General features: G+C 39.8%; 2 protein-coding genes across 2 annotated transcripts; both read left to right on the forward strand.

Annotated features, from left to right (window-relative positions):
• The first annotated feature begins 735 nt into the window (after positions 1-735).
• On the forward strand, positions 736-14,578 carry LOC119501579. The gene is made up of 5 exons (XM_037792030.1): positions 736-781; positions 8,662-8,728; positions 8,904-9,348; positions 9,453-9,854; positions 10,211-14,578. The coding sequence occupies exons 3-5, from the start codon at positions 8,905-8,907 to the stop codon at positions 14,111-14,113; spliced, it is 4,749 nt and encodes a 1,582-aa protein (XP_037647958.1). The 5' UTR covers positions 736-781; positions 8,662-8,728; position 8,904; the 3' UTR covers positions 14,114-14,578.
• Positions 14,579-18,562: 3,984 nt separating this feature from the next.
• On the forward strand, positions 18,563-23,051 carry LOC119501586 (3-mercaptopyruvate sulfurtransferase-like). Its single transcript, XM_037792036.1, has 2 exons — positions 18,563-19,190; positions 22,099-23,051. The coding sequence occupies exons 1-2, from the start codon at positions 18,602-18,604 to the stop codon at positions 22,380-22,382; spliced, it is 873 nt and encodes a 290-aa protein (XP_037647964.1). The 5' UTR covers positions 18,563-18,601; the 3' UTR covers positions 22,383-23,051.
• The last annotated feature ends 1,008 nt before the right edge of the window (positions 23,052-24,059 follow it).

Below are 24,059 nucleotides of genomic sequence, written 5' to 3' on the forward strand. Positions count from 1 at the left end.
TAATGTCTTCTGAGACCCTCACAGTCCCAGAGTCAGACCACGCTTACTCCAGGGACACTCCAGTTCGGACACAAAGGTCATTCAGAAACCGGCCAATCTGACCAGACCTCAGTTTCATTTTGACTCATTGAGCTCTGAGTTTAATCTGCAACAGTGCAACATATTTCATAAGCTTATATTGTTTGGATGAAATGTTTAATATGAAATAGAACAATAGCTCTTTAATAAGTGTAGTAGAAGTAACATGAAGTACTTAGGTGAAGTACAAATGCCAAAACATTGTACTGTATGTATGACTACATAGCACAAGAATTAAAAGAGAAAAAAATCAGGATGTAATCAGGAGGAAACTTTTATCTTGAAAATATGAGATTCCTTCATTGCCTTGTCAGAAAGTATGAATTTGATGATAGTTATATTATAGGTGAGCAATTTTAACATAGAAATCAATAGGATTAGAATATAATCAACAACCCAACAGTAAGAGCTTTGTTCCAGTTGTAGATGCTCAGAAACACTGTGGAAAGCTCCATCTGAGGCTGCACGGCACAGGGACAGGGGGGTGAGTAAGGGGCTGATTTGAAAAAGTCACATGGTTTGCAGTAAATGAAGGGTTCCAGTTTCAATTTGACTTAGGTGGGTGGCTTTGTGTGTGTGTGTGTGTGTGTGTGTGTGTGTGTGTTGGTTGTGATGTGTATATAAAGGCTGGTATTATTATTAGAGAATGTTCGGGCAGCCGTATCTACCAGGCATCAGACACACAGAGACACCAAAGAAAAAAGTAAGTTTATTTCTATTGCTTAGACTTAGACTTTTTTTCCAATGTTTGTATTATATTATAAAATTAAATATTTTATTTTCTTGTGAAATACTATATATATATATATATATATATATATATAATAGTACTTTAATTAAAGAATGACATTTTATGACATTTTAATGAAAAATATATGTTGATCCCAAAGGCACTAGAAAATCTAGTAGGCCTACTGTAATGCAAATATTGTCATAGTTAAGATTAATTTGTAATGCACAATAAAAATAGATAGCTTGTATTTTTTTATTTAAAACGAAATCAAAATAAAATATATATTTTTATCTTGTGAAATACTATATATATATATATATATATATATGCATTTTTACACCTGTAATCTTTTACTATGGCCTTTAAATTGGATTCTGTCTTGATAGTATTTTAATTAAAGAATGACATTTCATAACATTTTAATGAAAAATATATGTTGATCCTGAAGGCACTAGAAAATCTAGTAGGCCTATTGTAATGCAAATATTGTCACAGTTAAGATTAATTTGTAACGAACAACAAAAATAAATAGCCTAAAATTTAAAAAATAAAATTGCCACTATGGTCACTATGGAAACGAAATAAACTTAATGAACACATTTCAAGCTGTTGGAGAGTCGTGTGCATATTTCTCCAGTTGTTATGTATCTACTTTTTTCCCTTTTGATTACAATTTCCTGCAGAAGCACGGTGAGGGCTCTGGTTAATGTGACTTTATCTTTATGGAAGTCTCTGAATCACATTAAGACTTGGGCGAAATCACTGAAAAAAAATGCACTGATCTATAATTATATCAGACTTGTCATTATTTGCATTAAAGCTGAAGCTATATGGCAGGACGAATTCACATATCAACAGTTTCATGAATCTATCTAATGAAACAGATTATAGTAATTAATGGACCTAAGTTACTCAAAAACAAAAATACTCAAGCTTAGTTACAATACAGCTGTAAACCTGCAGGTGTGATAAATTACCATTAATTCGAGGCTACAGGCACCACAGTGGCTGTTAGCTGGGTTAGTTATTTCACTGGGCACAGACTGATCTAAAATCACATTATCTTCAGTTGTGATAACTACTCGTGTGTATCAGTCTATCAGCCTGTCACTGAGTGATGTGACAGTAAATGCAGATGTTGGCTGATAAGAGAGAGCAGTAATGATAGAGATTATTCACCTACTGTGTGTGTGGAGATAATCTGAAAACTGACAAAGGAAAGTCTAATTTTTGCTCATTTCATCACAAAGTGTGGTCATTTCTAAGAATGCTGGAAGAATGTGACTGTTGTTACGGCTCCATGTGGAACCTTTTGCAAAATTTAGGTGAGAAATGTATATATTTTGTTTATAAGGCATTGCTTGACAAGTTACTCCTCTACCTCAGTTCTCTTTGAATTTGTATCCCTTCAAACTCCTCCTCAGATCCATACTGAGTTTAGTAAGTTAGCTTTTAGTTTTTCTGCACCAAATAAACGGAACAAACTACAAGAGGTATTGAAATTAGACTGGTGTGTGTTGGTAGATCTATTAAAGTGTATGCTAGATGATATGGTTGCAGTGTTCCTGCCTTGGTTAATTCACAGACATGGTTGTTCTTTATAGTTTTCAATTCACATCTCAACATTTTATTGTTTTTATTGCTGTTGAGGTATATCCTTCCTTCTCGTATATTTTATATCCTTCCTTCTCGTATATTTTATATCCTTCCTTCTCGTATATTATATATCCTCCCTGCTCGTTTGAATGTGGTTTCACGGCATTGATGTAAAAGCACTTAATGCTCAGTCAATTTTCCCTGAACAAACAATGGTTTGACTATGACATCATGATCATGTGTTCCTTTAGAAAAATTTCACAAGTCACTGACTCGTCCTTATCATTAAATTCATAATATAATAATGGCTCTCAAATAAATGTAGCGGAGAAGTAGCATGAAGTACTTACAGACGTAGGCAAAGTTGTTGGTAACGTTCCGTTAAAGAGAGAAAAACCCACAATGATCACTGAAATAACTTGAAACTGACAAAAGTAATAATAAATAAAAATTCACTGAAAATTAACTAATGAAAATCAGATATTGTTTTTGAATTATGGTTCAGCAGAATCATTTAAAAAAACAAACTAATGAAACTGGCCTGGACAAAAATGATGGTACTCTTAACTTAATATTTTGTTGCACAACCTTTTGAGGCAATCACTGCAATCAAGTGATTTCTGTAACTCTCAATGAGACTTCTGCACCTGTCGACTGGTATGTTGGCCCACTCCTCGTGAGCAAACTGCTCCAGCTGTCTCAGGTTTGAAGGGTGCCTTCTCCAGACTGCATGTTTCAGCTCCTTCCACAGATGTTCAATAGGATTTAGATCCGGGCTCATAGAAGGCCACTTCAGAATAGTCCAATGTTTTGTTCTTGGCCATTCTTGGGTGTTTTTAGCTGTGTTTTGGGTCATTATCCTGTTTGAGGACCCATGACCTGCAACTGAGACCAAGCTTTCTGACACTGGGCAGCACATTTCGCTCCAGAATGCCTTGATAGTCTTGAGATTTCATTGCACCCTGCACAGATTCAAGACACCCTGTGCCAGATGCAACAAAGCAGCCCCATAACATAACCGAGCCTCCTCCATGTTTCACATTAGGTACAGTGTTCTTTTCTTTGGATGTTTCATTTTTGCGTCTGTGAACATAGAGCTGATGTGACTTGCCAAAAAGCTCCAGTTTTGTCTCATCTGTCCAAAGGACATTCTCCCAGAAGCTTTGTGGCTTGTCAATATGCATTTTGGAAAATTCCAGTCTCGCTTTTTTATGATTTGGTGTCCTCCTGGGTCGTCTTCCATTAAGTCCACTTTGGCTCAAACAGTGACGGATGGTGCGATCGGACACTGATGTACCTTGACCTTGGAGTTCACCTCTAATCTCTTTGGAAGTTGTTCTGGGCTCTTTGGTTACCATTCGTGTTATCCGTCTCTTCAATTTGTCATCAATTTTCCCCTTGCGGCCACGTCCAGGGAGGTAGGTTACAGTCCCATGGACCTTAAACTTCTGAATAATATGTGCAGCTGTAGTCACAGGAACATCAAGCTGCTTGGAGATGGTCTTATAGCCTTTACCTTTAACATGAAGGTCTATAATGTTCTTTCTGATCTCCTGAGACAACTCTCTCCTTAGCTTTCTGTGGTCCATGTTCAGTGTGGTACACACCATGATACCAAACAGCACAGTGACTACTTTTCACCCTTTAAATAGGCAGACTGACTGATTACAAGTTTGAAGATACCTGTGATGCTAATTACAGGACACACCTTAGTTTAATATGTCCCTATGGTCACATTATTTTACATCTTTTCTAGGGGTACCATCATTTTTGTCCTGGCCAGTTTCATTAGTTTGTTTTTTAAAATGATTCTGTTGAACCACAATTCAAAAACAATATCTGATTTTCATTAGTTAATTTTCAGTAAATTTTTATTTATTATTACTTTTGTCAATTTCAAGTTATTTCAGTGACCATTGTGGGTTTTTCTCTCTTTAACGGAACGTTACCAACAACTTTGCCTACGTCTGTAGGTGAAGTACAAATGCCTGAAAATTGTAGCCTACTGTATATCTGTATGCCAAAAGAATTACATGTAAAGAAAAGGGTTTATTGTAATTTGGGTACATTTATCTTGAAATAATACAACATAGTATGGATTTGACTGTAGCCTACATATACTGTATAGTCAAATACAGTGGAGGTGTGAGATTATAAGATACAAATCCATCTGTTTAGGATATATAATCAACAACCCATCAGCAAGAGGTTTGTTCCAGTCGTAGATGTTCCTGCTGATGCTGCACTGCACAGGGCGTAGTGCACGAGTAATGCACTGATTAACAAGGAAGACAAAAGAAACATCACAAGATTGTGCGTAAATAAAAGGCTGAGTATATCGCTTGAGTTGGTGCTGGTTGTGTGTTTGTGTGTGCGTTCATGTGTGAAAGTGTATCATCTTTGCTGATACACAGTAGAAAGGTGTAACAGCACTGCAATGAGGAAGAGACTTACAGACAAGGAAGAACATAGGAAAAATCCAAGAATGTATGCAAATCAGTCACTTGAGCTGGTGGTGGTGTTCGGTGTTGTAGATGACCTTAGATAAGACTGCACTACAATGAAGAAGATCCTGATTTACAAGGAAGAGAAAAATGAAAGGTCAAGGGCCTTCACTTGATTGTGTGAATTGTGATGGAATTTGTGTGTGTGTGTGGGTGTGGGGGGGATCTGTAGCCTATATAAGGGCTTGGGTGTACATTACATTTACAAGGTGACAAAGAGCTGCACAGAGACACAAAAGAAAAATGTAAGTGTATTTCTATTGCTTAGACTTTTTGCTTTTTTTCTATTTGTAGTACAAATTTAGTTTTTGCAAAACTTCTGAGTTAATGTAAATTTGGGCTTTTGCAAAGTAAAATTACATTTTTCATTTGTGATTTATATGTAAATGGTCTTAGATTTACGGTGTATGACCATTCTAACAACAAATATATGTTAAAAGTAAAATATTTCTTGTAAAATTACAGTAATAAAGGCTAATTATATAAAGATAATTACTGGGGTTTTTTTTACAGTTTATTTATGTTAATTAACGGACAGTATTTTTCCGTTTTTTAACAGACATTTTCTGGCAGAAGAGTTAGTTTAGCTCTGAGAATATCTAGTGAATGCACAGGGGATGTTTGTGCAGAAATAAATGCTGCAGCTCCTCCAGACCAACAGAGCTTTCCCGTGTCTTGTGAAGTGACGGAGCTCTTCAGAGAGTTACGTTGCCTTCTCGTTACCAACCGGGTGCCGGTGTCTCCCTGCTCTCTCCGGCTGCGGGCGGAGAGAGCAGGGAGACACGCTGCAGAGCTCCGCTGCTTCAGCCTGCACTTAGGCAGGAAAAGCCAACACTAGGATCAGATCTAAATCATGTTCATGGAGAGACCTTCGTCTGGTCAGCTAACATTACTGCCAAGCAGCTGAAATATAGAGTGATATTGTGGTTTTAGCTGACGTGTGTCGCCTCACTGTTTTGAGCGATGCTCGTTCAGGTATATTTAGAGCGAGCAAGCGCGAGCCTGACGCTGACTTTCGTTGATTTCACGGCCACAGGTGTCGCTGTTAACAAGCAATTCTGAAAGTTACAAATAGTCCCTTTAAGAATTGGGCGAAATCACTGAAAAAAAATGCACTGATCTAAAATTATATTAGACTTGTCATTATTTGCATTAAAGCTATAAAGCTATGGCAGGAAGAACATATCACATATCAACTGAACAGTTTCATGAATCTGTCTAATCAAACTGATTATAGTAGTAATGGGGAAAAAAATACTCAGGCTACAATACAGCTGTAAACCTGCAGGTGTGATAAGTTACCATTAATTCGAGGCTACAGGCACCACAGTGGCTGTTAGCTGGGTTAGTTATTTCACTGGGCACAGACTGATCTAAAATCACATTATCTTCAGTTGTGATAACTTGAGTAGTTATCTGTATACATTATATGTATATATATATATATATATATATATAAAAGAAGAGAAGCAATGTCTTTTTTTGTACTATGAATACCTCAATAAATCCTGTGTTGAAAAACTACTTTTTTTCATGTTTAATATTGCTCCTTTATGGTACATATATGTAATAATCCTATACTGTTGGGTTATTTGTGTTTTAAACTTCCACATCCTTGAGGTGGAAGATCTGTTATTTTACCTTTTGTAAATTGTTTTTCATACTCAATTTGGATGTAAATACTGATCAATTTTACAATCAAATGTTATAATTTACAGATAGGCCTTATATATTTAAATGTTACATTGAAAGGTCTTAACTATACTGTGAAATCTGCATTACACAGGATTATCTCCACTGTGGTTTAGTGAAGTTTATATAGTACTGCATTCCAGAACGAGAATGTGACATGGGGATTCTTAATTCTGTGATGTCATGTATGACGTCACAGGGGATGTCAGCAGTACTACAAGTTATTGGACGGGGCTTTGTTCCGTGACGTCATATGTGATGTCATATGTGATGTCACGGGCCTCCCAAAAAAGTTTACTTATAGGACTGCTTTCTGTCATTAAAATAACCCGCTGATATATGCCAGGCATGTGATAATGTCTCACTGAGACATCCCTACAGTTTGGTTTCCACTGTAGTGATGGACTGTACGGGTGCCTTATTTAGGCACCAGAGTCTATCAGCCTATCAGTGGTTGCAATAGTGAGTCTTTCATGGCTTCAAGCCTGAACTCACAGGAACCACCCAGGGAGACGCTGCAGGGTGAAACTGGATACCCTGCAGATGAGAATCCGGCATATGGGGTCTTTACTCTGTCTCTCTCTCTCTCTCTCTCTCTCTTCTGTCTCTCTTCTGTCTCTCTCTCTCTCTCTCTCTCTCTCTCTCTCTCTCTCTCTCTCTCTCTCTCTCTCTCTCTTCTGTCTCTCTCTCTTTCTCTCTCTCACCCTCTCTCTCTCTCTCTAGCTGTCTCTCTCTCTTTCTCTCTCTCCCTCTCTCACTCTCTTTCTCTCTCTCTCTCTCTCTCTGTCTCTCTCTCTCTGTCTCTCTCTCTCTGTCTCTCTCTCTGTTTCTCTCTATTTCTCTCTCACTCTCTGTCTCTCTCTCTCTCTCTGTCTCTCTGTCTCTCTCTCACTCTCTGTCTCTCTCTCTCTCTCTGTGTCTCTCTGTCTCTCTCTCTGTCTCTCTGTCTCTCTCTCTGTCTCTCTGTGTGTCTGTCTGTCTCTCTCTCTCTGTCTGTCTCTCTCTCTCTCTGTCTCTCTCTGTCTGTCTATCTCTCTCTCTCTCTCTCTCTCTCTCCCTCTCTCTGTCCTTGATGTCCTGTCATATCTCTACTGTCTGTAATAAAGGAATACAAATGCCCAAATAAATCTATTTCAAGTTGTGTAATAAAAAGCTGTCCAAGGTCCGGGGTCCGGGAGCTGTCCGGGGTGCTAGTTGTCTAAACTGTCAGGATTGCCGCCAATAACAACGCGTTTGAAAACGATTATTATATTCTATAAATTTCAAAAAACAATACTGAGTCTTGTTGTGAGTCTATTTAACAGGTCACTGGAAAGAGTTGTAATAAACTTGAAATACAGTGTAATAATAATAACTAAAACTAACAATGATTTATATAACTTTCCTTCTGAGTTTAGTTTCTGAACTCCTTTCTTTTCTGAAGGTATTTCAGTATTGATTCTTTCCCATATTTATATATTGTATTAGGCTATTGGTTCATTTATTTATTTATGTCTGTGTTTCACTGGAAATTAACGAAGGAAAAAGTTACCAAACATGAAATTCAGTTCATTTACTCTCCCAGTATGAGGCAGGAGGCAGACAGACAGTGAGTCTGAGGAATGTCTAAAGGCGCAAAAAGGAAATTGGAGTCACTGGCTCTGCATTACGGGGACAGTTTTGTAGTAAAAAAACAACACATGTCCTCTCTGATGACTCTTCCTCCCTCCTTCTAACTGGATAGATCTTGGAGAAATATCCAAATTAATTTAAAAAGCTTGAGATGAATTTACAACATAGTATCTGATCATTTGGGCGCTCTTTTGTCCTTTGTAAGATCCATAGAAAAAGTAGTTTTACAGAAAACACAAGAAATATAATATATAACTTAATAATCTTTACTAAAGTGAGGGAGGAATGTAAAAGGACAGACCACAGGTTGTAGAGCACCTCCAAGACATTTGTCCTTAATCATTTAGGGGACATTATGTCTGCATCTATTATTATCTATGTAGATATATTTCTGTTTATTGCTTTCTATTTCTATTTGTATTTATCTACTTATGTTTGTCTTCCCAGGTGGTGAAACAGCTTTTGGTGATTTGTCTATTTTACTGCTAACTGCTACTGTATAGCTAAACACCGAGTAAGTATTTAAATGCATGATAATGTATGGTCACACTAACCTGGCAGACTTATGAGCCATGCTGCTGTCAGAATGTTTTAACACTGCTTGCACTGAAGTGCCATCGAAGCAAAGTGCCATCACAGTGACACAATCTCTCTCTCATTTTCTCTCAACCAAACCTCCACATCAACAGGATGGCCCTTCTCAACTACCCTGTCCCAGAGTTGGATGTCACCTTGCAAGAAGTGAGCCGAGTCCTGCAGCTCACTTTAAGTCCTGACCTTTACCCGGAGTTCAAAAGTACACTGGAACAGCAGAGGGAGCTCCTTCAAGAGGCCCAGCAAAAATTGGCAGCCATTGCTTCAGGTCAAGAGAACTGGGTGACGGAGCAGTTCAAGAGAGGTCTGCTGTCTTGTGCTGAACCCCTGCCGATCTCTACTGCCCTTCCTGTTGTTCTGCGTTCGTCTAAGGCAAAGAGATCTACCCAACTGGGGAGGGCAGCCGCTCTGCTCTGGGCAGCAGCAAAGCTATACAGTGAGCCACTGTTACTGGAAGGCAATGTGCCAACGGAGCGCACACAGCAGTCTGAGGTATTCGCTGCCACCAGGATTCCTGGAAGGAGTCAAGATGAGATTAAGGTGAGATTACTTGTGCGGTCAAAGCAAAATTAAAACTCAGAGGCTTTCAATTATCAATATGTCAGGTTGGCTCTATTTGTAATTTGTTGCTTTGTTATCTCCAGGTCTACCCAGATAGCCTCCATGCCATCGTCACCTGTGTTGGAGGAGTGTTCCCTGTTGACATACTGGAGCGTCCCAGCACTGGTGGGCCGGTTTCTGCTCGACCGTTCGTTGACATCTACAACCAGCTGGCTCAGGTGATGGATCAACCCAGTGCAGGAAAGCAGAACGATCCCTCTGTCATTTGCAGCCTCTCGGCTCTGGAGCGCAAAGTCTGGGCTGCCACCAGAGAAGAGATCCTGGGGCAAGGAGGGGACGCAGCAGCATCACTGGGGCTGATGGAGAGTGCCGTGCTGACGCTCTGTCTGGAAGACTGCAACGCACCCTCTGAACTGGCTGATATCCTCAATGCAGTGAGGATGGAAGAAGGAGGAGACCGTCCATGTCTGAGATACTGTGACAAGGTATTGGATAGAATCTGGATAAAGACTGCATGTGTCGACCATCTGCTTCATTTTCCATTTTAATGTTGCAAGCAGATCGCTCCTTTTTGTGTTCACATGTCAGCCAAACCATACAATTGGGTGACACAAACTCATCAAAACATATTTAATACTGCTAATATAGTAAAGCAATTTATAAAACATGTTACTTCTACTCCACTACAACAAACAGTTAGGACATCAAGGCTCAAGGCTGGATGTAATTAAGCTGAGCTTCCATATGTTTAAAATAGCAAGTGAAGACAAAGGAAAATGTTTTTTACTGATAGACCACTAATCACCATCAAATTATTTTTTTTTCTTCTATTTTTCAACAGGTGATGAGCCTTGTGGTGTTCAAGGACAGCACAGCTGGGATGGTGTTTGAGCACAGTGCTGTGGATGGGATGGTGGCTGGGCTTGTGGCTGAGCATGTGTACAATCTGTCTGAGAGTGCTGACTTAAACGTAGTCCATAATTACACTGAATATGTGAATGGGTCTGTCACTGTTAATGGTAATTCTGTTTGTCCAACTTCCCTTTCCTTCCCCTTGCAAGAAGTAAACATCCCGAAGTCAAGCACTTCCTTGCGAGCAACTCATTCAGTTCTCACTTTTGATGTTTCCGCCTATCCTGATGTCTTTTCTACTCTCAGAGAGCAAAGAGGCCTGTATGATGCTTGGATCAACTTCTCATTGCAGCTTTCCCTGAGGCAGACTCTTGGGGAATCTGCTGCCAAGCACATGCTTGTCACACCAACCCATGTTCGCCACTACAAACATGGCCGATGTGATCCTACATACTCCATCACCATGCATTCTCACAAGTTAGTAGGTGCCTTGGCATCTTGCATTGGCTCAGATAACAAAATCCAATACACAGCTGACCTCCTACGCTTGTTCCATGTTGCCTTTTTGGAGCATAAGAGCCTCATCAGAAACACCAAAAGTGGTCAAGGAGTTGGTCCCCATATAGCCGTCCTGCGTCGATCATTGCCATCTGACAACCCATTGAAGAAGTACCTGGACCCCTTTGGATGTCCATCTGTGTACCTCACAGGTAGAGATGTGTCGGAGGGCGTGGAGTGTGGAGTAGGGAATGTTTATGCCCAAGATCAGCTGGCTATAATCTACCTTGGGAAGACAGACAAGGTTCGCATTGCGCTTAATGGAAAAGGGAGCTTTGCTCTGGCACTGGAGAAGCTTCAAGAAAGCCTGAAGATAAACCTGAAGTTAGTGATGCTTCTAGCTGTTAGGTATGCCGTTGCATGCCAAATGGGAGCCCTGGAATGTCTACAGAATCAGGGTCAAACAGGGAAAATGAATGGAGAGACAAACCACTGTCCAGAGAGTCCAGACAATGGCAAAAAAGCTGTTGACTCCACCTCTGGCATGAGCACAGACCACACTCTGGTGATCCATGGTGGCGCTGGAGAGGAGATGATGCTGAACACCGAAGTCATTGGGGTTATTGAGTTTGCTCTACAGACAGCCTTAACCCTTGGATCCCAAGTGCTTCAACAAGGTGGAAGGAGTCTGGACGCAGTTCAGAAGTCAGTAGAAGCTCTGGAGGACTGCTTCCTGTTCAATGCAGGTAAAGGCTCAGTGTTCAACAAAGATGGAAAAAATGAAATGGAAGCAACCATTGTGGATGGCAATGCAATGAAGTCAGGATCTGTTGCTTGTGTGCAAAGTGTGAAGAACCCCATAAAGGCTGCCAGATGTGTCATGGAGAAAAGCTCACATTCACTCATTGTGGGAGATGGGGCTGAGGAGTTTCTGCAAGGGTTGGAGGGGAAGGAGAAACCTGTTGGGCCTGAGTATTTCTACACTGATATACGCCACAGACAGTTAGCTTCAAAGCTCACTGTTGGAAATACCTCAAAAAACAATCACCCACAGACAGTTGGAGCTGTGGCCTTGGACCGTTGGAGTGGGTTGGCTGCTGCATCATCCACAGGTGGGGTAGTAGGAAAGCTGAAAGGGCGAGTCGGGGATACAGCAGTAGTAGGGGCAGGAATATATGCTGATGACAAGTTAGCTATTACCTGCTCTGGAGATGGAGATGTATTTCTGAGGCAAACAGTTGCACAGAAAATAGCCAGTCTCTACCACCACACAGGCTGTAGCCTCAGGCAGGCATGTAGAGACGTGATGGCTGAAAATCTAGATGGGATCTGTGCAGGAATCATTGCTGTGGACACTAAAGGTGAAGCCATCATTGAAACAAATGCTGGTGTGATGTTTGTGGCCTCAATGGTAGATGGCATTTCCCGAGTAGAGGTCCTCAGGCCCCTCAAGAGCTTCTCTCATGTGATCTGGGAAACTGATGAGCTGGTTGCCTACCTGGATCCCAACCCCTGGATCCCTGGGTCAACCATTCTGACTAGAAAAACTCTTAGTGGGGCAAGCAGCATCTTCCAGTTGGCTACACCTGATTTTGTGGCTATGCTACAAGGAGCAAGAGCTGTGTCGCGGTTGCTTTGTGAGCAATTGGAAGTGCAGCGCTGTGCCTTGGTTTTCAAACCAACCAATGATCAGCCAGCACAAATCAGACTGCTCCCGCTTCATGGCCTACAGCCAAACTGGCAGCCCCATCTTGCAAATGAAGAGGAGTCCCACACTTGCGATCCTGGCTACTGCACCTCAAAAAGTGGCCCATGCTGGGATGATGAGGCACTGGCCCAGGTTCAAGCAAAGATTAGAAACGGACTGCCAACACCAAATGCACCTTCTTGCTTTGACTTTTTTGGAGACGCTTCCAATGATAACCTGTTCAGTCGTATTGTACGTGGAGAGCAGCAACAGTGGAGAGTCTGGGACGACAGCGAGCATGTTGCCTTCCTCACACCGTACCCAAACACTCCTGGACTAACTGTTGTGGTGCCACGCAAACAACTGTCCAGCGACATCTTCAAACTGGAGGAAGCTGACTACAAGGCGCTGATCTTAGCCACTTCTAAAGTTGCCCGACTACTAGAAGAGGGGATGAGAGCTCGAGGCGTTGCACTGATCTTCGAGGGCTTTGAGATTGATTATGCTCATGCCAAGCTGATCCCTCTGTTACCTTCACCAGATGGCACTAAGTCTGCTGATCTGCAACCAGAGTTCTTCCAGAGCTACCCTGGATATGTGTCATCACTGGATGGCCCAGCTGCTGACCCTGAGGCCCTCAAAAAGATACACTCAAAAATCACCCAGTGCAGGGCTCCCCGTTCATGGCAAGACCCTCAGTCTCACTCAACAATTGCCATCAAGAGCCAGTGGTATCACAACCTGTTCCAGATTCAAAACACTCTTTTCCACAGCACAGTGGAATATTTCCACACTTCCCGCCATTTCTCCTACGCTCTAACCCCTCTCACCACAGACACCATCTCCTCACCAATGGGCTTGGGATCTGACTCAGAACCAGTTTCTGTTGACCTGCTGGGCCAGGACATCTACCTGGCTGATTCAATGCAGTTTGTACTTGAATACTTCCTTCGTTTCCAGGAGAACCTGCCGGGAACGTACTACATATCTCCCAGCTTTAGAGGCGAAGATCCTGATGCTACACACTTGAACCAGTTCTACCACGTGGAGTGCGAACTGTTGGGTGACATGGACAAGGCCATTTCTACAGCAGAAGGATACTTGGCTCATCTCACCAAGTCCATGTTGAAGAAACACTCTGATATTATCCTCAACACTGCCGGGACCCTTGCACACGTCAAAGCCATGCTGAGTAAGCTGGATGGAAAAACTCCACTCCCACGAGTCCCTCTAGACCAGGCCATTCCCATGATGCCCTCTGCTGACTGCTCAGAGTGGGTACAAGATGGCCAGCCACAGTTTGGCAGAAAGCTAACACGCAAAGGAGAGCGGGTCTTGATAGAGAAATATGGTGGTGCTGTTTGGCTGACTGAGATGGACCATCTAGGAGTTCCCTTCTACCAGGCCTATGTGGAGGGCACTGGGCAGTGCAAAGCCAAAGCTGCAGACCTTCTCCTGGGGCTGGGTGAGACCTTGGGTCTCGGTGAACGTCATTCCACCCCTGAGATGGTACAGGAGGCCCTCAGGCACCATGCAGTGCCAGAGCAGTCCTACAAATGGTACATTGACATGCGACAAGTGAAACCACTCCTCACCAGTGGATGGGGCATGGGGACGGAGCGCTACTTGTGTTGGCTGCTTCAGCATGATGATGTCAGAGATATACATATCATTCCTAGGATGAAAGGAATGAAGTACTTGCCCTGATCACAAGTACTCCACAAGTCTACAGGCCATTAGATGTGATAGGATAGATGACATGATATGATTAGTTTAATTTGAGGTCAGAGCAGAACAAACTAGAGATGTAATCAGAAAAGAAATGTCTCAAATTCATTTTACAAGAAAATATTAATGGTGAATATTGATTATTTTCAGACGTATCTTCATATATATGCCTTTTTGTGTGATTCTTGGTGATACAGTATCATTGCTTTTTTTCGTTCAAATGCTACTAATCAAATCAAATACCAATCACAAGCAAATTGTCCATAGATTCACAACTAAGAAAATATGTTGGTATGCTTTGATAAATGTACATATCTGCTATAATTAGATCAGATGCATGACTTTTTTTTTTTTTTGCAAGCAGTTTTTTAAATTTTGATTCCTAATAATGGATGTATATTGTATTTGTTGGTTGTGTTGGTAGTACTGCAATGAAATCATCAATAAAATCAATCAATTAATCAAATTTTTGTCATTGCCATATTGAGCCAATTTTAAGAAAATGTTTCTGGAAAACTTTAACTTTGAAAGACAGTTCTTAAAATGCACATTCAAATTAAGATTAATTATGATTAACTCTTAAATGTTTTACGGTCAGAGAGGTATTGTTAGGGCTACTATTAAGGCTCTGACGTATTATCTACTTGTCATTTTTTATATATTCTAAATTACAAATATGAATCAATATTCTGTTATGCCTATTTCTCGCATAAAATGTTTTCAGAAACATCTTGTAGTGTACTGTTTAGCTGTAAAATGAGAAAGCTTACGACCCGGCAACCATGTTGAGATCAGTTGAGGAAATAGAAATGACCTGACCTGTGATTGGCCAAAGTCTTAGATTTTTTAAAGCCTGAAAACAGAGCCATGAGGAGGTGCAGAAGTCTAGTTATCTCTCAGAACACTTGAATTACAATATGCTGAAAAGTTATTATGAAATGTTTGCCCAATGATGCCAAAGACATTCTGCCTACTGCAGGTTTGATACAACATCATGCAAAGCAGGACATTTAGAAAGCAGGCAATTAATACAAAACAATGTGGGCATAAACAGTTAAAATCACATTACAGAAGACATAGCACAAGCAGACAATCAGCATAAACAGTTAAAACATTTTTGGGCAATTTTTGATATTATGTGCAAAGGAATGATAAGAGATGTTATATTTAAAGGTAAAAGCTGTAAAAGGTCGAAAGATGTTTTCCTCCTTGGGACAGCTCTTACTCTTGATCTGGTTAATCTATCTCCAACATTTTCTGACAGATGAATGTGGTAAATAGGGGAGGTGCTAATTCATTAAGAATTATGATTATTAAACAAGCATTGTGAAATTTGATAAGATTTTCCCAGCAGAGGAGACCATAACAGCGATGGTAGCTTTTAGGTTTATTATCCAGGACCTTGAGGGCTTGTTTACATCCATATTGTATGGGCTTTAGTATTGTATCTGTCGCAAGACACCAAATGGTTATACAGTATATGTTATATGCAAGAAAATCATAGCATGGAAATGTATCTTAGCAGCTTCAGGTACTTTTGTTGTTGTTATATTTGGGTTGAATTTTATTTTTTTTTCAACAACTAGCTTGACTTGTTTTTTTGAAGCACAGAGTTGAGTCTGAGATGACACCAAGGTATTTGAAACTGGAAACCACTTTGTAGCTTTTCACTTGATACATACACTGAATGTTGTTGTACAGACTGACTGTTTTTTTACAATAAGATCCAATATATATATACGTATATACTGTATATACAGTATATATATTACGGCTGTCAATCGATTACAATATTTAATTGAGATTAATCGCATGATTGTCAATAGTTAATCATGATTAATCTCAAATAAATTGCACATTTTTTATTAGTTCAAAACAAAATGTACCTTAAAGGAAGATTTATCAAGTATTCAGTCCTCTTATCAACATGGGAGTGGGCAAATATGCTAGATTTATGCAAATGTATGTATATATTTATTATTGGAAATCAATGAACAACACAAAACAATGACAAATATTGTCCAGAAACCCTCACAGGTACTGCATTTAACATACAATAATATGCTCAAAACATAACATGGCAAACTGCAGCCCAACAGGCAACAACAGCTGTCAGTGTGTCAGTGTGCTGACTTGACTATGACTTGCCCCAAACTGCATTTGATTATCATAAAGTGGGCATGTCTGTAAAGGGTAGACTCGTGGGTACCCATAGAACCCATTTTCATTCACATATCTTGAGGTCAAAGGTCAAGGGACCATTTTGAAATTTGCCATGCCAGTTTTTCCTCACCAAAATTTAGCTTAAGTTTGGAGCATTATTTAACCTCCTTTGTGACAAGCTAGTATGACATGGTTGGTACCAATGGATTCATTAGGTTTTTTAGTTTTATATGATACCAGCATCTTCACTCTAGCTTTAAAACTGAGCCCGCTGCAACCTAACAATCACGCTATTATCGCGTTAACGTTGACAGCCCTAATATATAAAGTATATATAATTATTATTATTATATATATATAATTATTATATATAATATAATATAATATAATATATATTTTAACTAAGGTAAACACTAGCATTCCCCCTAATAGTAATTAAACTTCTCACCATGCAAAATAGATTCTCTGAGTTTCGCCCTCCTGACACCAAATGTGTCCATTGTGAAAGTAATTCGGTAAGTGGATCAGTTCCATTTTATATTACAAAGTCAAATTTTTTACTTTAAACTGTAATTTCCATCAGCCTTTTTGGTGTTAACATTAACAATGGCTCTGTTCCATTCAGTAAGTCATGACAGTGTCATAGTGAGTCAGCAATATCAGAGGATATTCTTATGTGGACAACTTAGTAAAAACAAAAAAAAAACATTTTTATGACATGTTTCATTTGAAAAGTTGTATGGCTTGGTCTATAACCGAGTCCCCGCCAGTCTGTAAAATGTGTGCCTGAGTTTTTAGTAAGAGAGTGTATGACGGATTGAAGGTAAGGTGGCAAACGCAGTGAGAGGAAGAGTGAGCTGGAAGATGTTTTTATAGAGTTCAAAGAAAGGTTTTGTAAAAGGATGTACAGGAAGAAGCAGGGTTATATCAAGATTAATAATAAAAAAGCACAATATTTAAAGACTTTACACAGAAAAGTGTGACTTTCTGTGAACATAAAAAGATATTACACCATGTAGGCCCCCATACAAAAATCTGATATATGGCCATATATGAACATATATATTAAATACTGGTACATATATGAACATGCTTGTTATTCAGATATTTGTGTTACACATATATTTAAAGTTATATGTGCAAACATGCAGTAAACATATTTGAGGTCTCTCATATAAGGTGACATACAGTATATGTGCATATAGATTCCATTATTTATTTTCCACATATATGGAAAACTTTAAGTGTGGCATATATAATGTAATGTTTGTAAACACACGTGCATTTTAGATATATGTTTAAAATAAGATGTGCAATAGTCAATTATTTAATTAAAAAATATGTAGTTAACATATTAATATTTTGATGCATGTATTTTTAGGCAAACCAGTTCCCACAGGTTGTATATATACAACCTAAACTAAACTAAAATATACTGATTTATTTATGTCTTTATTGTATCCCATACAAAAATCTGATAAATGGCGATATATGAGCATATTAAATACTGGTACACATAACTTTACATATATGAACATTTTGTTCAGTTTGTGATTCAGATATTTGTTTTCCACATATATTTAAAGTTATATGTGCAAACATGCTGCAAACATATTTGACATATACAGTATGTGCGTATACTAGATTCCATTATTTATTTTCCACATATATGAACTTTAAGTGTGGCAAACATATTTGTTTTGCACATATATAATGTAATGCATGTAAACATACATACATTTTAGATATATATTTAAAATAAGTGCAATATATAGTCAATTACTTTTAGCTTATTTATTAGTGCTCTTAATTATAAGTTAATTACTTTATAGTTTTCACCAATTGTTTTGCACTGAATTTCTGAGTGGTGGATGTAAGAAACACAATTTCGTTTTTATGTGGAGCATAAAAATTACAAATAAAGGAATCTTGAATCTTGGATCTTGAATCTTGAATTATTTAATTCAAAAATATGTAGTTAACATATTAATATTTTGATGCATGTATTTTTATGCTAACCAGTTTCCACAGGTTGTATATATACAACCTAAATTAAAATATACAGATTCGTTTATGTCTTTATTGTATATATAACGGTAAGACACTTCTTTATTAGGATATTATGGTATTAATGTTTATATGTCTAAGATACAGTATGATGTTGAGAGACGAGAAATCAACTTAATGCTGTTTTCTATTGAACTCCAGACCAGCTGGTGGAGGTAATGCACAGACTCTTTGTCGTCCTGCCCACTACTAGGTATCAGAAAGAAAAGGCCTGTGTTCAGTTTGGATCAAACAAACATGGGGCTGCAAACTCAAGCTCTCGTTTCTGCCAAATGGCTCGCAAACATGGTGAACCGCAACCTGGTCGGACCTCGTCTGCGGATCCTGGACACGTCCTGGTACCTGCCGATGATGGAGCGAGATGGCAAGAAGGAGTTTGCCCAATCTCACATCCCGGGAGCGTCTTTATTCGACATAGACGAGTGCTCGGACCGGACCTCAGAGTTTGATCATACGCTGCCGACCGAGCAGCTGTTCGCAGACTATGTGGGCAACCTGGGCATTGGAAACGACAGCCATGTGGTGGTTTATGACGCCAGTGACTTCGGGTTGTTCTCTTGCACCAGAGTCTGGTGGATGTTCCGCTTGTTCGGCCATCCTCAGGTGTCGGTGCTGAACGGGGGGTTCAGGGACTGGGTGAGGGGGGGCTACCCGACCACAGGCGCCTCCAGCCGGCCTGAAGCAGCCCGCTTCACCGCCACCATGAACCGCTCCTGGGTCAGGTCGTTTGAGGACGTCACAGAGAACATTGAGTCTCAGCGGTTTCAGGTGGTGGATGTGAGGCCTCTGGAGAGGTTTAAAGGGAGAGAGCCGGAGCCAAGAGAGGGTAGGGACACTTTATGTACAATATTTACACTCTTTATTTTCACTATTTTTAAGACTTTCTTGTGAACTTATGGGAATGTATTTGATTTTTTAAACACCCTATAAATAAATATATATATATATATATAGGAGATGTGTCAAGTATTTAATATTATTATCAACTTGGGGGTGGGCAAATATGCTGCTTTATGCAAATGTATGTATATATTTATTTCTGGAAATCAATTAACAAAACAAAACAATGCCAAATATTATCATTGTGTAATATTTGCACTCTTTATTTTCTTTATTTTTAAGACTTTCTTGTGAACTTATGGGAGTGTATTTGATTTTTTTAAACACCCTAGGTTTTGTTTTAATCCATGTTTAAAGGACTGCAAGGTTTTATATATATATATATATATGAAGTGATGTGGAGGCAATTTCTGTAAAGAAGGACTCGAAAATGAAGAGAGAGTCTTTTAAAGGTTTAATAAACACTTGCAAGTGGGCAAACAACCATCAACATAAATGTTCAAGGCTGAGAGCCAGGAGGCTCTCCGTTTCGTGACATTTGTACCCTTGCGTGCAGGCTCACATTCATATATCTCACATTGTCTGTCTGACTGACACTTCTGTCCTTTTTTCGGGTTACTTGTCCTCAAATAGGATCTACAAGTTCGTTGACTATGTGACCGACACCGAAACAGAAATAGGCCTTAAGGGCAATGAGTGTCACCTTAGGAATGTGTACATGTTTGTATTTTTCCAACACAACTGACTAGACTATGTCAACCCTCGCTTTCTCTCTTATCCTGGATATATGTATTCTGCTTTTGTGAAACAGGCCCCGCACACACTTAACAATACACACTGATGGGATTAGAAAGAGAAGTAAGTGATCATTTCAATGTACACTGTAAGTATACACAGTAACACAATGTACTCATTGCTGTGTGTTTCTCTCCCAGCAGACCAGTGATCCAAGAAAAATAATATAATAAGTTAATAAGTATAATAAGTTCAAAGCATTGTGGTGTCCTCTCCCTGTTGTTTCATGAATATACAGTACACTATATAAATAGTTACTGGTCCAGTGAACTTTATCAGACATTTCTAATCAATAATATATTCCTCAAACCTCTAACAACAATATGAACAGCAGTCTTCATAAACACAATATAACTGTAATAATGATTATCACATGAATAATTAGAAAAATAAAAATGAATGATGATCACAATGTAAAAATAAAAGTACTGAACTGAATGGTGGTATGTATTCAGTTAGTACTTACTTTTATTAGCCTGCATTAAAATATGGTATTTTAATGCAGGCTAATAAAAATAAGGCAAAATACATGCATAAGAACGTGGACTAACTGTAAAAGACACACTGGTTTCTGATCGGGGTGGCTGCTGACTGAACAGATAAGACACCAGGATAAATGAAGCCTGGCTGTTAGCTTGGTCTGGAGAAGGCTAGCTGCACAGAATAAATCTCCATGGTAACTTATGTGCCACTGCGTTTGTGAAACCGAGTCAAGGCTAAACTGAGCCAGGGTAACTGGAAAACCCCGGTTTAATCCATTATCTTGGTTTTGTGAATCAGGCAACATCTGGTCCAACATCTGAGAGGGGTTAAAGCTCATTGCCTTTATTATTGACCATTTACAAAGTCCAGGTATTTCCCTGCTACTGAGCATACTTCGCCCCCCCCCCTCCCCCCCCCCCCCCCCCCCCCCCCCCCCCCCCCCTCCTTGGTTAATGAGACAGAGAGACCAATGCTCATACGTATGCTGCTACAGTCCCCAGTTGACCGAACCATACAGTCACTGGGAGCAAATCCGCAGATTTTCCTGCGCAGCATAAGAGCTGTTTGAATCCAATCTGCATCTGATGTGGGGAGATCGTACAGTGGTAGGGGATCACCCAAAATGTACAAACTAGGAGAAAATGGAACACCCTCACCAATGACCAATTTAATGTTTTCATGAATGGATGACCAATAATCCAACCAATCAATCATTCTCGTTACACGTCCTCCAGCACTCTGAACTCTCCAGCAAAGTCCAGTAAATGTAATTTATAATCTTAAACTGGACCAGTCTTGTTTTAATCTCCCTGGACTTTAAATTCCTTAGAATTTGTGTCCAGCACGCCTCCTCAGAAAATGACACAAACAATACACAGATTTAAATTTTGAACAAACACATCCTCATTAGTTGTTTTTTAGGGAGTTTAACAGTCATAAAGCGTGTTTGAGTGAGTTTATCTGTTTGTGTGTGCTGGGCAAAACACAGTTTTTTTAAAATAACATTTCATCAATCATATTAATCTGCCGATTTACATGAAAAGAAGACGTTTTAGAGGGAGGTAAACCGCTGACAGATTATGAAAACAACCAGAATCAACATTAAGAAAGTATAGCAAAGGTATTGGTAAGTTTTGAACAAGTATAAGGACTCTGAGCAGTCCGGCTTCATGAGGGCGTTTCAGGTTAAAAGATTGTAATATTTGATGACAGTGTTGGGTGGAGATGACAGAAATAAAATAGATTATGATTACATCATACTGTCTGCATCAAAAGTCCTTACTTGTCAGGACTGTGTGGGTGTGATTTGATGGGATTTGATTGCCTAGCAACAGAAGCAAACAGCCACACAGCTGTCATCAGATTCACATTCAAATGCTGCTAAATCACGATTGGTGCACAGAAATCGCAGGTGACCTGTTTTTCCTACTGAGAGCAAACGAAAACACAAATATCCTACAGAAATCTCTCATGTGAAATAACCAAAACTGTTGTAACTTTAGCAGAAAATGTTCATGAAAGACCCCCATCACTTATAGTAAGAGAATAATGAGAAAATAGTTTCTTTGTGTGTACTTTTGTGCAACGAGGTGAACTAATATGTCATCGCCCCACAGGTGTCCGGTCAGGTCACATCCCCGGCTCCAAATGCATGCCTTTCTATGACTTTGTCGACGCTGACGGCATGATGCTCTCCAAGGAGAAGCTGAAGAAGTTCTTCGAGGAGTCAAAGGTGGACCTGAATAAGCCACTCTGTGGATCCTGTGGCTCCGGTGTGACCGCCTGTCACATGGTGCTAGCCGCCCATCTGTGCGGCGCCCCCGGGGCGTCTGTGTATGATGGATCGTGGTACGAGTGGTTCACCAAGGCCCCGCCGGAGCATGTTGCCACCGAGCTCTGAGGAGGACGAGGGCGCGACAAAGCTTCACTTGATTAATCACACTTTATAACCTTGATCACAAATACAAGAGCTGAGATATAAACCTTAAATCTACGCTGTGTGTGCTTGTTACAGGAATGTGGATTTAACACATATTCTACATTTGAATGTTAAACAAGGCTCTAGATAATGGACTGTTACTCAGCTTGATTTTTGTTGGATTGAATGTCATGATTTTCTTGTATGTTGAAAGACGTTAAAAGAAATGACTATTGCTGCTGTTCCTCTCTGTGCCTCTATAAAAGCCTTTCCTCCCATTATTTGAATATAGACACAATTTAATATGAATAATTATATATTCTGAGCCGTTTTCCAGCTCATTTGAGATCATAATTGCAACCAAATGTTGTATCTGATAATCCTTCTACTACTCAAACAACTGCCCTCTGTGGGCTTTTGAAGAAATATATCCACATGGCACAGCCTGCTGGGGATTTAGAGGAAGTGCACTTTAAAAAAATGTGCCTTGGAAGACTTTGTAACTTGTAACTGTATTTTGTGCGGTTTGTATGTCCTCTATTTCACAGTTATAAGCTTCCCTTAGATTTGTTCAAATGAGTTTTGATATGTGATTTAAAATGAATCTATTTTTAATGTTAATACTGGCTTCTTATTAAAAGCAAGAAAGAATGTGTGCATCTTTTTTATTTAGCTTGTGATGTATTAACAAAAAGCTGCTTTGTCATTGTATGTTTCTGAATTTTAATATAGATATAAAAGTTAGTTGCGGGGCGTAGGGGAGACCGGGGGCAATTGTAACGTCTCAAATTGCACTAATCAGAAGTGAGACAGAACCATGAAAGTCATTATGCACATGGATTGTGACGATGCCTCTCTGCCTGCTAAAGGACAAGTCGAACTGATGTCTCATACTTGTCAAAGTTTTTCTGCCAAGACTCATTTTTGAGGTTTGAAAGTAAGTAACTTTGGACAGGTCATTCCAGAGAGAGAGCGTTCCTATTGGGTGTGCTCCTGCCGGAGTGGCAGTGCTTGGTATTTCTTCAACTGATCTCAACATGGCGTCACAAACTTTCTAATTTTAAAGCTAAACAGTACACTACAAGATGTTTCTGAAAACATTTGAGGCGAGAAATAGGCATTACAGTAACAGAATATTGATTCAGATTTGATCAGCATTGCGTAGTTTGACCGTCTGATCGGAGTTCGTGAGTGATTGACAGCTGCTCAGAGACGGCAGGCTCCAGCTCGGCTCTGATTGGTTGTTTTCCTCCGGTCTGTGAAATCTTACAGATGTCCTTAGGAGCACTGGAGGACACAGAGGCACATGACTTTTTTTTCCAGATTGCTTGTCCCGTGTGTGGTGGAATTTCTGATAAACAAGTTAACTCAATAGGAAGGAAGAGGCCCCGGAGCTGTTGACGTCTTACACAGAAGGTTTATTGAAGCTTGATCAAGGAGCAATGGTCAGGTCTTCACCATTGAGCTGCTCTCTGCGTGAAGGCCTCACAACTCTGCCCTTCCTCCCTGGTGCTCAGTGTTTTACCCTTATCATGTTTTGACTGTTCCTCTGGCATCTCTGACCCTGGTTGCCCCAGCAACTGGCCCTATGGTCCCCACTACAGACACAGCTGTACAGATAACAGCGGCTCCCCTAGACAGGACTCCAACCCAATAATG

The sequence above is a fragment of the Sebastes umbrosus genome, chromosome 14, assembly GCF_015220745.1.
Source record: "Sebastes umbrosus isolate fSebUmb1 chromosome 14, fSebUmb1.pri, whole genome shotgun sequence".
Lineage (NCBI taxonomy): Eukaryota > Metazoa > Chordata > Actinopteri > Perciformes > Sebastidae > Sebastes > Sebastes umbrosus.

Excerpts from the sequence above, each read along its gene's own strand:
- LOC119501579 (XM_037792030.1), top strand. The coding sequence starts at position 8,905 with ATGGCCCTTCTCAACTACCCTGTCCCAGAGTTGGATGTCACCTTGCAA. Across the intron at positions 9,349-9,452 it reads GGAGTCAAGATGAGATTAAG|GTCTACCCAGATAGCCTCCA; the intron begins GTGAGATTACTT and ends TGTTATCTCCAG. Across the intron at positions 9,855-10,210 it reads GTCTGAGATACTGTGACAAG|GTGATGAGCCTTGTGGTGTT; the intron begins GTATTGGATAGA and ends ATTTTTCAACAG.
- LOC119501586 (XM_037792036.1), top strand. The coding sequence starts at position 18,602 with ATGGGGCTGCAAACTCAAGCTCTCGTTTCTGCCAAATGGCTCGCAAAC. Across the intron at positions 19,191-22,098 it reads AGAGCCGGAGCCAAGAGAGG|GTGTCCGGTCAGGTCACATC; the intron begins GTAGGGACACTT and ends ATCGCCCCACAG.